At 47.4% G+C, this 15,832-nt stretch overlaps 1 protein-coding gene across 1 annotated transcript; it reads left to right on the top strand.

Moving 5' to 3' along the window:
- Window positions 1-14,954: 14,954 nt before the first annotated feature.
- Window positions 14,955-15,347, top strand: LOC308515262 (activated RNA polymerase II transcriptional coactivator p15-like; the record flags this gene model as incomplete). Its single annotated transcript, XM_081085877.1, has 1 exon — window positions 14,955-15,347. Exon 1 carries the CDS (start codon window positions 14,964-14,966, stop codon window positions 15,345-15,347), a length of 384 nt encoding a protein of 127 aa, XP_080942003.1. The 5' UTR covers window positions 14,955-14,963.
- Window positions 15,348-15,832: the final 485 nt, after the last annotated feature.

Below are 15,832 nucleotides of genomic sequence, written 5' to 3'. Positions count from 1 at the left end.
CTGCCTCCTTGGTGCTCATCTTATTCCCCACCTCTCCCTCCCTCCTCATTCCCCAGAATGTATTTCCCAATAACAGTCTGATGTCCATGGTCTTTCACTGCTAACAGCAGTTTCCCAAACGGGTTTTTGAGGGGTTTCCTACAAAAGGGGGTTGGGTAAATACTGTTTGCTCCTTTTCCCCAGGACAGCCTAATGCCATCAACATTTTTTAAGCTATGAGGAGTCCTGCAGTAAAGAAACCTGCTTAGCTTGAACTCGGTGTCTTCCAAATGCATTTGATGATGACTTTGGGGGTTTTTGAAGATCACATCTTGGGGACCAGGAGGCACTATGTGATCAAGCGCCCAGTACTCAGTGGTCTGACATCTGCCAGCTGGTCCTTGCTGCTGACCCGTTTACAATCTTTTTGTTTTGTTTTGTTTTAATAATTCTTTATTGTTGAAAGTATTACATGTGTCCCCTTCCCCCCTTAACCCCCTCCAAGCCCCACCTGCCTCCTGCCTCCTGCCTCCTGCCCCTCCCCTTCTCCACCCTATTGTCTGTGTCCAGGGGCCATGCATATATGCATACAAGGTCTTTGGTTGATGACCTCTCCCCCCTTCCCTCTGAGATTCCGCACTCTGTTCCATGCTTCCATGTCTCTGGATCCACTCCGTTCATCAGTTTATTTTGTTACTTAGATTCCACATGTAAGTGAGATCATGTGATTGTCTTCCTCTGACTGACTTATTTCAGAGTGCTAATATTTTCTTTGTGATTTATGTATTTATTTCACTTTATGGCTGTGTGTGTTTTCATTTTCTCCCATCCACAGATCCTGTTCATGATGATATAAGCCCTCATTGATAACTTTAGCAAGTTCGGATGTAATTTTTGCCTGAGACATGTGATTGCTTGTTCAATCTTCTCCAGAATGTTTTCTCACAAAAGGTGGTGTCTGAGTTACAATCAAAATCTTGTTTAAATCCTGGTCATCGATTTCATATTCTGAATCATTATCAGCCCAATCAATAAATGTGGTTTTTTTCTTCTTCTATTTGTTCCATCTCTTCATCAGATAAAAAATCAACTTCTTTTTGATCTTGTTCGTCTGGAGAATAGAGCTGATTTCCCTGTTCACGATCTTGTCCAGCACTGAAGGTGTACACCTCGCTTCAGCCATGTGGGAGTACCTGGGACCCCTCACCTAGCCTGCTGTTGACAGTTCTGTTCATCAGCACATGTGGTTTCCTTTACGGAGAATGTCCAGATGCCCTTTGCCTCCCTGGCCCAGCATTACCTCTATAATGCCGGGGTCCAGCCCCCGGGGTCCAGGGGTTCCCAAAGGTGTGGATGGAGTCGGCAAAGAATGTTTTACACGGAGACAGTGTTCAGAACTCTCTAGCTCTCTTTAGTCTCGGTGGATCTTCCTGTGCCTGGCTGAGGCCACAGAGAAAGATCCTGAGGCAAGCTGAGCCTTTATTTTATAGTGAGAGGTAAACAAGGTAGTGGTCACCAAAGTTACACTGTTCTTGTGAGTTTCACTTGTTTTTGTTCTTGTTGGTGCTGCACTTCCCTCAGCCCATTAGCTTCCCAGATAAGATCTAGGGAGTCATAAGGTCAAGCCTGATTATTCTTAAGAGGACTGTGCCCTCTAAGCTGGGACTTGTTTGTGACTTTGCCAACAGGTCAGTCCGAGGTTTAACCCTATAGTGGCTCCCCACACTAGAAGAGGCAGTTGAAGCAACAATTTGTCTTCTCACTATTGTCTCTGGCTTCATGGGTAATTACATCCCCCCTACCCCCCCCCCAACTCTCTCATTTTATCAAACTGAAGGGCATTTATTTATTCACGTGTTTGCGCCCTCCACTTCCTCTCCCTGCTGTGAACTTCTTGAAGCAATGATTGACCTTTGGATCCCAGTGTCAGACTCATGTTTAGGGTCTCAGTAAAGATTTGCTGAATTTACTAGACTCTGAGAAAGGTGTAGCCTCCAACTGTCATGAGCATTTCCATTGAGAATTGTTCATTATTGAATGGGAGGCAATGAACTGAAGCAGGAAGCTTTTGGAGTGTGGGGATCAGTGGCCAGCCAGGCTCAGTCTCTTAGCTATGTGACTGGTTTTCTTGCATACCAGCCACAAATGCAAATCCACAAATTTTCACTACTGAAACCACAAGGTTACATTCATAATCTCCAAGATCTATATAAAATATAAAAATGAAACAGCAATTTAAAATAATAGAGAGAACAGTTTTCCATAAGAAAGTTACTACAATAATGGAGATTATCCAATATTATTACTGACACCTTTATCTGCATTTTGTGATGTAAGGACCTGTTTAATACTATCACAGGATCCTGTCCTGGGTTCATTTGTTGTTGTTGTTGTTGTTGTTGTTGTTGTTGTTGTTAATCCTCACTCGAGATATTTTTTCCATTGATTTTATTTATTTAAATATGTTTGTATTGATTTTTAGGGGGAGAGGAATAGAGAGAGAGAAACATTGATGAGAGAGGAACATCATCAATCGGATGCCTCCTGCACACCTTCTTCTGGGGACTTAGCCCACAACCCGGGCATGTGCCCCAGGAATAGAACCAGGGACTTCTTGGTTCCTGGGTTATCACTCAACCACTGAGCCACACTAGCCAGGCTTTCCATTGATTTTAGAGAGAGTGGACGTTATGGGGAGAGACAGAAAGAGAGAAACATCCATGTGAGAGAGGCACATCTTTTTGTTTGTTCCCTTTCCTTGGTTTCTGACTTTCTCTTTATTGTTTCATTCCTTCCTGTTTTTAGGGGTTTGTTTTACTGCTCTTTTTTCACCATCTTAAATAAAATGTTTGCCTTATTTATTTTTAGCACTTTATTGAGGCATAACTTATACAACATAAAATTCCCACCTTAAGTGTACAGTTGAATGATTTTTAGTACAGCTACAGAGTTGTACAACCATCACCCAATATAATTTTATATTTCCATAACCCCCAAAAGAAAGAGACATCATATCCCTTTGGAGTTTATCCCCTCCTAGCACTAGGCAACCACTAATGTACTTTCTTTCTTTATACATTTGCCTTTTCTGAAAATTTCACAAAAATGGAATCATGCAGTATATGACACTTTATGTCTGGCTTCTCTCACTTATATAATGTTTCTGAGGTTTATCTATGATGAAGCATTAGCGCTTTCACTCTTTTTTACTGTTGAATAATATTCCATTGTATGGACATACCACATCTTGTTTACTCACTACCAGTTGATTGGCATTTGTACTGTTTTCATTTGGGGGCTATTTAAATGTCTGTGTCTATAACTCCATATCTAAATCCTCTGAGGGTATGTTTTTCTTGTCTATTAGTTCTACTGGTTTTCTTCATGTTAACTACTTATGTGCCTGTTCTGTGTGTGTATGCATGCAGGTGCGTGTGCTGGCCACTATAGATGTATTTATAAAATTCCTCATAGAAACTATCTCAGGCTTCGGGTAGTGTTACTTTCCTCCAGAGAGGAAGTCCAGAGAGGACTTACTTTTGCTTCTTCCCAGCACCTGGAGGGACTTGCAATCGGGGGTCACCCTAATGCAACTCCAGGGGCTGTGATGGTGTGGAGCTGAGATGCTTTCTTTGTGAGGACCTGTCTTCTTCCCATTTATTCATACATAAGCCCAGAGTTAAGCCTTTAGTGTCCCTGCTCAAAGTGAGGGGGTTCCACCAAGGAACCTTCTTCATGATCCTTGACTCCAAATCCTGTCCCACTTCCCCTGAAAATTTCTGGAAGAATTGCAGGTCCTTGAGTAACATCATTTTGTTCAATGTTGTTTCATTGTGATGTTGATGAGATGCCATAGGAACTTAACCCTTGCTAATATCAATCAGCCTCTGGTAAAAATGGGTTTCATTATACATTGTTTTGCTTAAAGTTCCAGACCTATTGACAATCCTATATAATAAAGAGGTAATATGCTAATTGACCATCAGGCCCTCACAATATGGCAGCACCCACAGTCATAAGATGGTGGCACCCAGTCCCCTCAGCCCCACGGGCAGTGAATTTTCACGCGACCATTACCTTTTTAAAAAATCCTTACCCAAAGATATGATTATTTTTTTTAGATCATCTGTTCTCGGGGAGCAGGCCTAAGCCAGCAGGTGGGCATCCCCCCAAGGGTTTCAAACTATGAGAGGGCGCAGGCTGGGCTGAGGGACTCCCTGTGTGCATGAATTTTCATGCACTGGACCTCTAGTGTTTAATAGGTACTACTCAGGCTTTCAGGAAACAACAGGCTCAAACACAAGGCTCATCTCTCTGAGCCTCTATACTTCCAAGAGACCTGCTCCAGTTGGTAATTCTTTTTCTTTTAAAAAAAAGATTTTATTGATTTTTTACAGAGAAGAAGGGAGAGGGATAGAGAGTTAGAAACATCGATGAGAGAGAAACATCGATCAGCTGCCCCCTGCATACCCCCTACTGGGGATGTGCCCACAACCAAGATACATGCCCCTGACCAGAATCGAACCTGGGACCCTTCAGTCCGCAGGCCGACGCTCTATCCACTGAGCCAAACCGGTTCGGCGGTAATTCTTTATTAACTTGTTAACACATCACTGCCTGTAAATTAGCTTTCTCTGTTTCTTAAATCTTCACTCAAAGACATGCTTAGAAAGAGGAAGGAAGAGAGAAACATCAATGTGAGAGAGAAGTATCGATTGGTTGCCTCCCTTACACGCCCTGACCAGGCATTGAACCCACAACCCCGGTGTGTGCCCTGACTGAGAATCAAACCTCAACCCTTCAGTACACAGGACAATGCCCAACTAACTGGGCCACTCAGCTGGGCATATCAGTTATCGATTGCTGAATAACAAATTACTACTAAATTTAGCAGCTTCAAATGTTTTTTTTGTTTTTGTTTTGTTTGTTTTTTTGTTTTTTTTAAATATATTTTATTGATTTTTTACAGAGAGGAAGGGAGAGAGATAGAGAGTTAGAAACATCGATGAGAGAGAAACATCGATCAGCTGCCTCCTGCACACCTCCCACTGGGGATGTGCCCGCAACCCAGGTACATGCCCTTGACCGGAATCGAACCTGGGACCTTTCAGTCCGCAGGCCGACGCTCTATCCACTGAGCCAAACCGGTTTCGGCAAAATGTTAAATTAAAATGTATTACTTCATACAGTGTCTGAGAGTCAGGGTCCAGTCATGGCTTAGCTGGGTGGTTCTGGCTCAGGGTCGCTCCTGAGCTGCAGTAAGACTGTCAGCAGAGGATGCAGACATCTGAAAGCTTGACTGGGGCGGGAGAGCCCACTTCCAAGATGGCACACTCACACCTGGAGAGATCAGTGCTGGCTGTTGGCAGGAGGCCTCAGTTCCTTCACCTTGTAGACCCCCTGCATAGGGATGCTTGCGTGTCCTCATAATAGGGGAGTTGGCTTCTCCCAGAGTGAATAATCCAGGAGGAAACCTTGATGATCTGGACACTCACTGTCGCTTCCACTTTATCCTGGTCATTAGAAGTAAGTTGTGAAGTCTGAGCCACGCCCCAGGACTCTGCCTCTTGAAGGGGAGTGCCATACATTTATGGACATGCTTTAAACCTGTCATAGTTGTTAAGTAGAGTGATTTTTAAGTGATTTTGTCCAGCTTGTCTAGCTGTTCTCAGGAATAAGGTTGCTCAGAATTATCCAGCTATCATAACCTGAAACACAAGTCTATAAATTTGTCTTTTATCCCAGAAATACAAATTACTTGTTTTATTGTGTACTGATTCTTGCCTGCTAATAAATATTCTAGGCTCTTCAGATTTTGCATAATCATAAAAGATATTTCAGGCTGTGTTAATTCTTCTTTCTTCTTCCTCCCAGGAACATAAGAGTCATACTTAAGAGATTAAAGACAAAAACAAACAAACAAAGAACATTAAGAAGGATCCATCACTTCTTGTCTCTTCATTTTGATGTTTGTTTTTCATGTTTTATTATAAATCTTAAATTTGCAAATATCAAAGTACTGCATTCATCCAAATTAACAATATTAAAATGAACCAATAAAAGTTCAATAAAAACTAAAATATTGCCCTACCAGTGATGGCGAACCTTTTGAGCTCAGCGTGTCAGCATTTTGAAAAACCCTAACCTAACTCTGGTGCCGTGTCACATATAGAAATTTTTTGATATTTGCAACCATAGTAAAACAAAGACGTATATTTTTGATATTTATTTTATATATTTAAATGCCATTTCACAAAGAAAAATCAACCAAAAAAATGAGTTCGCGTGTCACCTCTGACACGCGTGTCATAGGTTTGCCATCACTGCCTATCGTAGCCGGCTCAGAGGGTAGAGTGCTTGCCTGTAGACTGAAGGGTCCTGGGTTTGATTCTAGTCAGGGGCATATGTCTGAGTTATGGGCTCTATCCCCAGTAGGGGGCGTGCAAGAGGCAGCCAATTAATGATTCTCATCATTGATGTTTCTATCTCTCTCCTCCATTTCCTTCCTCTCTCTGAAATCAATAAAAATATAATTTAAAAATAAAACCCTAAAATATTTCCAGGCAGTAGCGACTGGGTAATTAGAGGATGATGATAAGCTGGTGATTTTTCTGAAGCAGAGTGCTCTGTAAAGCGGGTCCTCCTGTCACGTGACTCCCTGGGCCCGGCTGACGTCCCAGTGAGTCCTACGGATTCTAACCGTACAGAGGCCTGTGTGGCAGGAGGCGCCTTGGATACATCCTGGGGCCCTACAACCATAGCTTGAAGTTTATCACAGAATTCCTATCATTAACTGAGTTTGTGGATCATTACAGTTGCCGTTGTGCTATTTGCCTAGCACTATGAAAGTATTCCAATATTTCAACAACTGGCACAGCCATGGCGTTGATAATCTTGCCTACTCATCAGCCCTGTGTAGGTAAGGTTATTCGTGGCGGTACTGTTTGTGATGGCGAAAGTCCAGAAACAAACCAAGTGTCCATTAATAAGGAAGGATCTGGCTAAATAAACTATGAAAAAGCACACAATGGAATACTAGAGAGTTGAAGAAAGGAGCAAGACTGGTTAAGCTACAAGATGCATTGCTGAGTGGGAAAGGTAAGAGGCAGAACATAGTATACCCTCCTTTAAGTAAAAAGGGGGCGGAATAAGAATGTATATTCGGGCCCTGACTGGGTAGCTCAATTGGTTGAAGCATCATCCTGATATGCCAAGGTTGCAGGTTTGATCCGTGGTCAGGGCACATTCAAGAAGCAACCAAGGAATGCATGAATAAATGGAACAACAAATCTCTCTCTCTAATCTCAATCAATAAATTTTTTAAAAGAATGTATATTCATACATTCTTGCTTGTGTTTATTTACATTAAAAGGGTACATAAGAAATCAATAAAATTGATTATTTATAGAAGATGGAAGAGGTAGAATGCAAATACATGTAGCAGGGAGACTACTTAAAGCATATCATTCTACATATGGTTTCTTGAATGTTGTAGATATATTTCTTAGCCGAAATATTAAACAGAATTTTAAAAAGGGTTGAATTGCCCTGGCCAGCGCGGCACAGTTGGTTGGAGTATTTTTCCCAGGCCTCCCCCAACCCCAAATGGCAGATGACCTCCCACTGCACTGACGACAGACCCTCCCTCCCAGTTGTAGGCGCCTTTCTGCCGAGTGGCTAGTGTGAGCCAAACACTTCAGCATGTATTCTCCTTCAGCCTCACAACCATCCAATCTGGCAGGTAAGGAAATGGAGACCTGGAGAGGGTTTGGGTAGTGGTGGGGACGGGGAAGGAAAGACTGCTAAAGTAGCCTTTCCATGAGGGAGGCAGGACCTCTGGGCCTGCATGGAGGGATGCCTGGAGCTGGGTGTTGTCAGAATATAGGGAACAGAAAGGTGCAGGCTGCAGAGGTAGGCAGGCTCCCTAAGGGCCACTTAAGGGATTTGGACAACTGTTCCAGATGAGGCATTTGCAGGTCTGGCCTGTGGTGTGGGCAGGTGGGGTCACTGGGGGGAGGTGCAGGAGTACTGAAGGGGGGTGAGGGAGGGAGCTATTGAAGGAATCCAGGAGAGAGATGGTGAGGCCTGATCTATAGGGTGGAGAGGATGCAAGAGAGGCGAGAATCAGCTGGCTTGGTGACTGATGGCCGGTGGAGATGGAGGAGGAGTGATGAAAATGATGATTAGCATTTATTGGGCACATTCTGTATGTGTGGCTCAAGCGTTTCATACTCACTATTATACTTAATCCTCACAACATCCTGATGATGTTGGTACTATTCTAACCCCCATTTAATAGATGGGAATTGGGGCTCTGAGTAGTGGGAACCTTGGCAGAAGTCACAAAGCTAATCCTAATCCCCAAATCCTGGGAGTCACTGTATGCACCCAGCAGCCAAGCCCCGAGTGCTAGGCTGCTGGTGTCCACTAGGGGGCAGAGAGAAACCAGGAATTCAGAAACAGGCTTCCTATTTTCCTGAGCTTCCCCTTAGCCTTTCTTTGTGGTCAGAGATCTTGGTGATCAAGGGATCCGACCCCTATTTCTCATTTTACAAGAGGATAAGCTGAGACCAGGGAGGAGGAGAGATCGGCCCAGGTGGCAGTGCCTCTCAGGAGCAGACATGGGACCAGAGCCCAAGACTCCAACCTCCCAGCAGTTCCCTGGCCCTGGACTCACTCAGGTGGCCCTCAGCACCGGTGGAGAGACCTCGCAGCCGTGAATCTGGACTGAGGCCGGGCTCTGACCCCAGCTGTGCACTCCGCACACACAGGTGGCCTCACACAGGCCATGCCGCCCTGCACACAGAAAGGCTAGAGCTGCCATTTCCTGGACAAGGCTCAGTCACGACTAAGTTCTTGTGAAGTGGGGAGAGCGCCTCCCACACAGGACTACTGTGAGGATTCATGCAAAGCACCCAAGGCAGAGGAAGTTCTCCAGAAGCGGTGGCTATGTAATTGTTGTTGTTGCTATTTTATTATTAATAGCAAGTTGCCCAACAACCCACGGAGGCGTGTGTCATTTATGCCTGTTCTAAGGAGGAAGAAGTGAGGCTCCGAGAGTCCCACAGACAGCGAGTGGTGGAGCTGGGGTCCTGGGACTCCAGGCCATGCTGCCCACACCTGCCTCAAAAGGGCCTCTTCCTTTGGACAGCTCTTTACTCATTCGTCTACCAAGGACTAGTGCAGAATGCAGTCTGAGCCTGGCCCTGTAGTGGGCATGGGGCGCTATGCCCTGGGCCCTGGGTGGGGCGTGAAATGAGCAGAAACGGAGGTCGCCCGGCCCCGAGCATATGTGCTCCCTGGGTCCAGGCACTGAGCAGTGAAGCTGGGCTGCAGAGAGCCAGGCCTGAGGGCGCAGTCTCAGAGCACCGCTGCCTGGCCCGGGCCTGCTTATCTTCCACAAACTGGAGGTCAGAGGGCCCGGGTGGCAGTGGTCACTAAAGCACAGGGTTGGGGTGCGACTTGGTGCTGGCCTGGGGCTGGGAGTTGGGCTGGGGGCTTGGGCCAGTCCCTGTTTGAATGAAAGAGCTGCGGGGAGGTGGCCTCTTGTCCAGAGCCATAGCCCTGAGGTCTGGCTCATGCGGAAAAGGGAAGGGAGGAGAAGGAACTGCTCAGAGTCCCTTGGGGAGTTTCTGTGCCACACCACACCCTGGGCCCGGAGTCTTCTCTGCTGCTCATCCTCCCAGGCCCCTGGCCACATTGACTCCCCCAGTGCCTGCTGTTGGTTACACCCAAACCCGGTGCAGGGCCCCTGGGCATCCACCACCGAGACACAGGCTACACCTCTGACCAGCCATTGCTACAAGACGGACCTCCTGGCTGGGGGATCCCAGGCCGTGGGGGAGGGGGCGGGAACAGGAAGTTCAGGCGCCCAGCAGAGCCCCTGGGGGGGCGGGGGAAGGAGATGAGGGCCTCCCTCTGGGATGCCCACCATCCAGGGCAGCTAGGAAAGTGGTGCCAGCCGGGCAAGGAGCCTCTCCACCGCCGCCTGAGGCCATGTAAGGACCAGACCTGACCTGGCCCAGAGGTCAGATTTGTCAGCTGAGGAGCTCCAGGCACAAGGAGAGGCGGCCAGTGGTGGCGGGAGGACGCCTTTGTTCCAGGTATTTTCTCAACTGTGCGGCTGGGCTGCCTGCCAGGTGCCAGGGCGCGGCTCTGGCCTCCCGCCGAACAAGCAGCTTTGCCGCCAAGCCCTGTACCTGGCTCAGCTGCTCCTTCCCGCGCTTCCTCTGCCAGGCCCGGGAAGGTGAGAGGCAGGACCTGTGGGCCCGCAGCAGCCGGCTCCCAGCCACTGAGAGAGGGGACTCACTCAGGGCTCCTCTGGGCGCCTGGCACTTGGAACTATGCCTTCTTCCAGGAGAAGGGGCTAAAAACATACAAATACAAACTTTGGTTCAACGAAATAGGATACAACTGCGATGTCGGACATGGCTCTCGATATAAACCCCGGCCCCACCGCCGACTAGCTGTGTGACCAGCACATCACTTAACCTCTCTGTGCCTCAGTTTCTTCATCTGAAAACTAGGGACTGCAGTTGTGCCTACCTCATAGGAGTGTTAGGAGGATTTAACAGGTAATTGCATGTGAAGCCCTCAGAACAAAGCCTGGGACGTTGTGACAGCTTGGAGGTGTTTGCGGTGGTCACAATGGTGACATCAATGAGGAGGTTAGCCAGGACTCCTGGTCACACAAAACAGAAACCACCCAGGGAAGCTTAAGCAAAGGAGAGGAAGTTAACACAAGTCATCAGGGGTGTCACATGGAAGTAGGGTGCAACCAGGCCCCAAGAGGCTGAGAGCTAGACCTGAGAAGCCACTGAGCAGCGGGTCTCGGCATCCCCCGGGTCTCTGCACACATGGCCAAATATGAGCGGCTTCGCTTCTCAGGTCAGGTGGCAGCAGCAATTGACTGGCATCTCTGAACACCAACAGCAAAATCATTGGGGGTTGGGGGTGAACTCATTGCCAATCTGGGTCATGCACTAAACGCCCATCAATGATGGCTGGGGGGACTGCCAGTGACCCAGTCCAGGGGGCAGTCGATTGCCCAGAGAGAGTAGCGTGGGCTGGGCAGACGCCCCCAAGAGCATCCATCTGCTGCAGTGGCGCTCTGGAGTGCGGTCGAGACTTGGGCTCCAGTCCTGGTGCTGCCTCGGGAAATCCCGTGTCTCTGATGCCTTTTCCTCTTGTGATCACGCGGTGCTTCTAGTCTTATCGCAGCACTGGGTTGTGTTGTCATTATGTATGCATCTGTCTTCCTCATTACACTCTGATTTTCATTCATTCTTTCAATATATTACTACCCCCACCAGCCATGTGTTAAGGATACAGAGATGGATCCAACCAACTGCCCTCGAGGGCTCTGTGAAACAGGGCAGCATCACTGTCCAGTCCCGCCCGAGGTCGGGTGCTGGGGCTTTCTCTCTCACACCCGCTGATACTCAGTGTCGAGAGCCCACCCTCTGTGTTATGAGGCTTATAAGGTTCCTGAGCGGTTAGGCAGAGTGGGCGTTCACAGAAAACGGCTCACATGGGCCATGGCATGGGTGGGCACCACTTCTGTGGGGTGAACGAAGGCAGCTGACGAGAGAAGGACTTCACCAGCAAGCGGGAGAACAGGGGACGCCGTGCGGACGCAGGGGCCGTGGGTGGTACCCAAGCTGGCTTGGCTGCCAGACCGGCCTCTGCCGGGCAGTTAGTTTCTTGATGCCGACTCTTCTCCTCTGCACATGAGCTTTCCACCTGCTTCCAGGACCACCCGTCTGGGCTCTCAAGTCCCTCCTTTCCATCAGGCCCGCCACGTAGCTTCTGATACCATTCACGGAGGTGTCCACACTGGAGCCTAGCTGGACGCTGAAAAACTCAAACATGGTTTTTCCCCTTTCTCTTTCCGTTCTTGCTACAAGAGGACTAATTCTTGAAGGCAGTGTGAATGCCCCTGGCTGACTAGGGGGAGGGGCACATACAAGGAAAGGTGAGGCGGGAGCACAAATATAGTATTTCAAGCTGTTTTCCTCCAGCCGAAACCGGTTTGGGCTCAGTGGATAGAGCGTCAGCCTGCGGACTGAGAGGTCCCGGGTTCGATTCCGGTCAGGGGCATGTACCTGGGTTGCGGGCACATCCCCGGTGGGGGATGTGCAAGAGGCAGCTGATCGATGTTTCTCTCTCATCGATGTTTCTAACTCTCTCTATCTCTCTCCCTTCCTCTCTGTGAAAAATCAATAAAATATATTTAAAAAAAAAAAAAGATGTTTTCCTCCTACACCCATCACCCCGTCATTGTAAAGACATTGGAGAGGGTCTCTAGTTGTGTGTGAAGAGTTCCCAGAACTCGGGCTGGGGTGGAGGAGACAGCAGGGCGGCCTGTGCAGTGTGGGTGCCACTGAGCCGTGCCTTGAAGGGATGGGTCAGAGTTCCCAGGGAAACGGTGGTCTCGGAGAGCATCCCAGACAGCATCCACGGGACTGACGGAACATGGGTGATGGAGGAGGAGCTGACCGAGTGCCACCCCCTGTTTGGGTAAGGACGTAAACAATATTAATTTAATCATCACAACAACCCCTGGAGCACCAAATTTTTAAAAATATGAGAGGCACGGAGTGGGTACGTTCTTGGCCCAAGAGCTCCGATCTGGCAAGTGGGATTCAAGCCTGAAAAGTGTGGCTCCAGAAGCCCTATAACCACTCTGCTCTGTCTCGGATTGGAAAGTAGCGTTGTGTGGCTGGTCGGGGTTTCGGCTGAAAGGGTGAACAGAAAGACCAGAGAAGACCTTGTGCGCCATCTCAGGAGCTCAGGCTTTATCCTGAGAGTGAAGGGAGATGGGTAAAAGCTCAACCAAGAGAGAGACAAAGAAGATGCAATTAGAAAGATAATGGATTGGGGGGGCAGGACCAGAAGCAGAGACCAATTAGGCTGTTTAACAGCCTCCGTGAGAGACAGTGTGACTCTCTAAGCAGTGACAGTTGGCACAGATGGGTTCCAGGAATGCTAAGTGGGTAGGATGGTGTGAAAGATACCCACACCCTAATGACTGGAATCTGCAAATGTCACCTTACATGGCAAAAAGGAACTTGCCGATGAGATTAAGGATCAGGAGATGGGGAGATTGCCATGGGTTATTGGGAGGGCCCTATGTGAATCACAAGGGTCCTTATAAGAGGATGATAGATCATAGTAGGAAGAAGGCAAAGTGACGATGGAAGCAGAGGGGGAAGTGATGCAGCTGTAAGCCCATAGGCAGCCCTTAGAAGCTGAGACAAGGCATGGATTTCCCCTAGAGACTCCAGAAGGAACCAGCCTTTCCAACACCTTGATTTTAGCCCCATAAAATTCATTTCAGACTTCTGACTCCACAACTGTTAGATAACAATCTTGTGTTGTGTTAAGCCAGAAGTTTGTAGCTATTTATTATATCAGCAACAGGAAACACATTTAGGGTGGGGCAAATCTAGGTTTACAGTTGTGAGTATACAAACGTTTATTCTTGCATTATTATTTATTAATTATTGTATTATTTTCCATGCAAACAACTGTAAACCACTTTTGCCCCACCCTGTGCAGATGGTAAGACCTGCTGACCAGGCAGTTATGAAAAAAGGAAAGGAAGGGGCCACAGGAAGGATCGAGGATGACAGCCAGGATTTTGACTTGTTTGATGGGACTGGGAATGAAATCATGATAATCAGGATTGGGAATAGTGAGGAGGGGACAGTTTGGGGAGTAGCGGGAGGGCAATGTGTTCAGTCTTGCATATAGCGAGTTTGAAATGCCCCTGGGACACCCAGATGTCCAGGGAGGTCTTGAGTCTGGGATGGAGCTTGGGCGCCATCTGCATGCACAGGTTTGGTCTGAAAGTTGGCAGACCCTCTGGCCAGAGACAGAGGCTTCCTTTCCTAGCTCACACTCTGGGATGTGGGCTCCAAAGTCTCCCCCAGACGGCAGCCATTGAGCATTTCGTCCCCAGTCCTAGAGTTTCCCTCAGACCCCTTTTTGGACTGGGTGGCAGCCTTGTTCCAGATGGCAGCCTCCAAACTGACTCTCCCAAGGTGGTGCTCAGGATGTCACCTCCAGTGGCATAGGGAGCCTCGCACCTGCCAGGGCCTTGCAGGGCAGCCCACAAGGCAAAGGTCCAAGTAGACCCGCTATTCCGGGTGAGCTCCGTTAGCTTCTGAAGGGCCACCCGTCCCACTGGTCCATTTGAAGATGCAGCTTAGTGTATAAGCCACTCTAACTCCAGCTACACCTGTGGGCAGCACCAGGCCGTGACCGTGACCGAAATTTCTCAGGCCGTTTCCCTTGGTTAAACTAAACAGAATACAAAGTGTATGGGGTAAAGTCACATATCATTGAAAAAGCAAAGTCTGCTCATCCTGCAGAACAGGTGGGAGCAAAGGCCTGAGAGCAGGCGAGGTCATTCAAGGAGACTGTGGCCGAGGAGAGGAGGCCCAGGGGAACCAACGGCTGAAGGTGGGCCACAGAACAGAAGGGGGAGCCCAGGGCTGACTTATAGGGGGAACGCAAAGGATTCTTGATGAATAGATCCTTTTGCCTTTTATCTTCTGTAGAATATAAAGAGGAAAGAGACTGGAAAATATGTGTATCAATTTAAAAAAAGATATGTTTATTATCCAACTAACTGAATTACGTGTGAAACTGGATTCTACTTAGAAAGGGCTTAAAAAGTAAATAGTATGAATATAATGTTACCCTAGGAAAATGATGGTATTATCAGTGAATAAAACAAATGCAAATTCAAATACCTTAAAGTAACACTATAGGCCCTGGCTGGGTAGCTCCACTGGGTAGTGTCGCCAAGGTTGAGGGTTCGATCTGCAGTCAGGGCACATACAAGAACCAACTGATGAATGCATAAACAAGGGGAACAACAAATCCATGTTTCTCTCTGTCTCTCCCTCTCTCTTAAAATCAATAAATAAAGAGCGAGGAGCAAGCGAGCAGGGCAGGTCGGCGGCAGCGGCGCAGCAATGCCTAAATCAAAGGAACTTGTTTCTTCAAGCTCTTCTGGCAGCGATTCTGACAGTGAAGTTGAAAAAAAGTTAAAGAGGAAAAAGCAAGTTGCTTCAGAAAATCCTGTAAAGAAGCAAAAGACCAGTGAGACTTCAAGAGCCCCGTCGTCTTCCAAACAGAGCAGCAGCAGCAGGGATGACAACATGTTCCAGACTGAGAAAATGAGGTGCGTCAGCGTACGGCACTTTAAAGGAAAAGTCCTCATTGATATTAGAGAATACTGGATGGATCAAGAAGGTGAAATGAAACCAGGAAGAAAAGGCACTTCCTTAAACCCGGAGCAGTGGAGCCAGCTGAAGGAACAGATTTCTGACATTGACGGTGCAGTGAGAACACTGTAAAATCTGAGCCATGTAAACCTGTACTGTCCTAGTTGTTTTAACCTGTCTTTTTACATTGGCTTTGTTTTTTAAATGTTGTTTTGCAGGCTATTGTATATTTGGATTGCAGAACAATTTGTCAGAATACTTTTTTTTTTAATGTGCATTATTAAAAATGTTCTGAGTGAAGCTAATTGTAACTTTATTAAGGGGGTTGCCTTGTGCCCACCACCTAGTGTAAATTTAAAAAAAAAAATCAATAAATAAAAAGAAAAGAAAAAGGATGATATTTAAAAAAAATAAATAATATAGGCAGGAGCATTTGAGATCTTGCTTCCTGCATATGTCATCAGTTTGGCTCGAATAAACGCTTATAAAAATCCTTTAAAGCTGAAGCCGGTTTGGCTCAGTGGATAGAGCGTCGGCCTGCGGACTGGAGGGTCCCGGGTTCGATTCCGGTCGGGGGCATGTACCTGGGTTGCGGGCATATCCCCAGTGGGAGATGT

Source organism: Myotis nattereri (assembly GCF_964212035.1).
Source record: "Myotis nattereri genome assembly, chromosome: 3".
NCBI lineage: Eukaryota > Metazoa > Chordata > Mammalia > Chiroptera > Vespertilionidae > Myotis > Myotis nattereri.
This window is presented reverse-complemented; position numbering and strand designations above follow the sequence as displayed.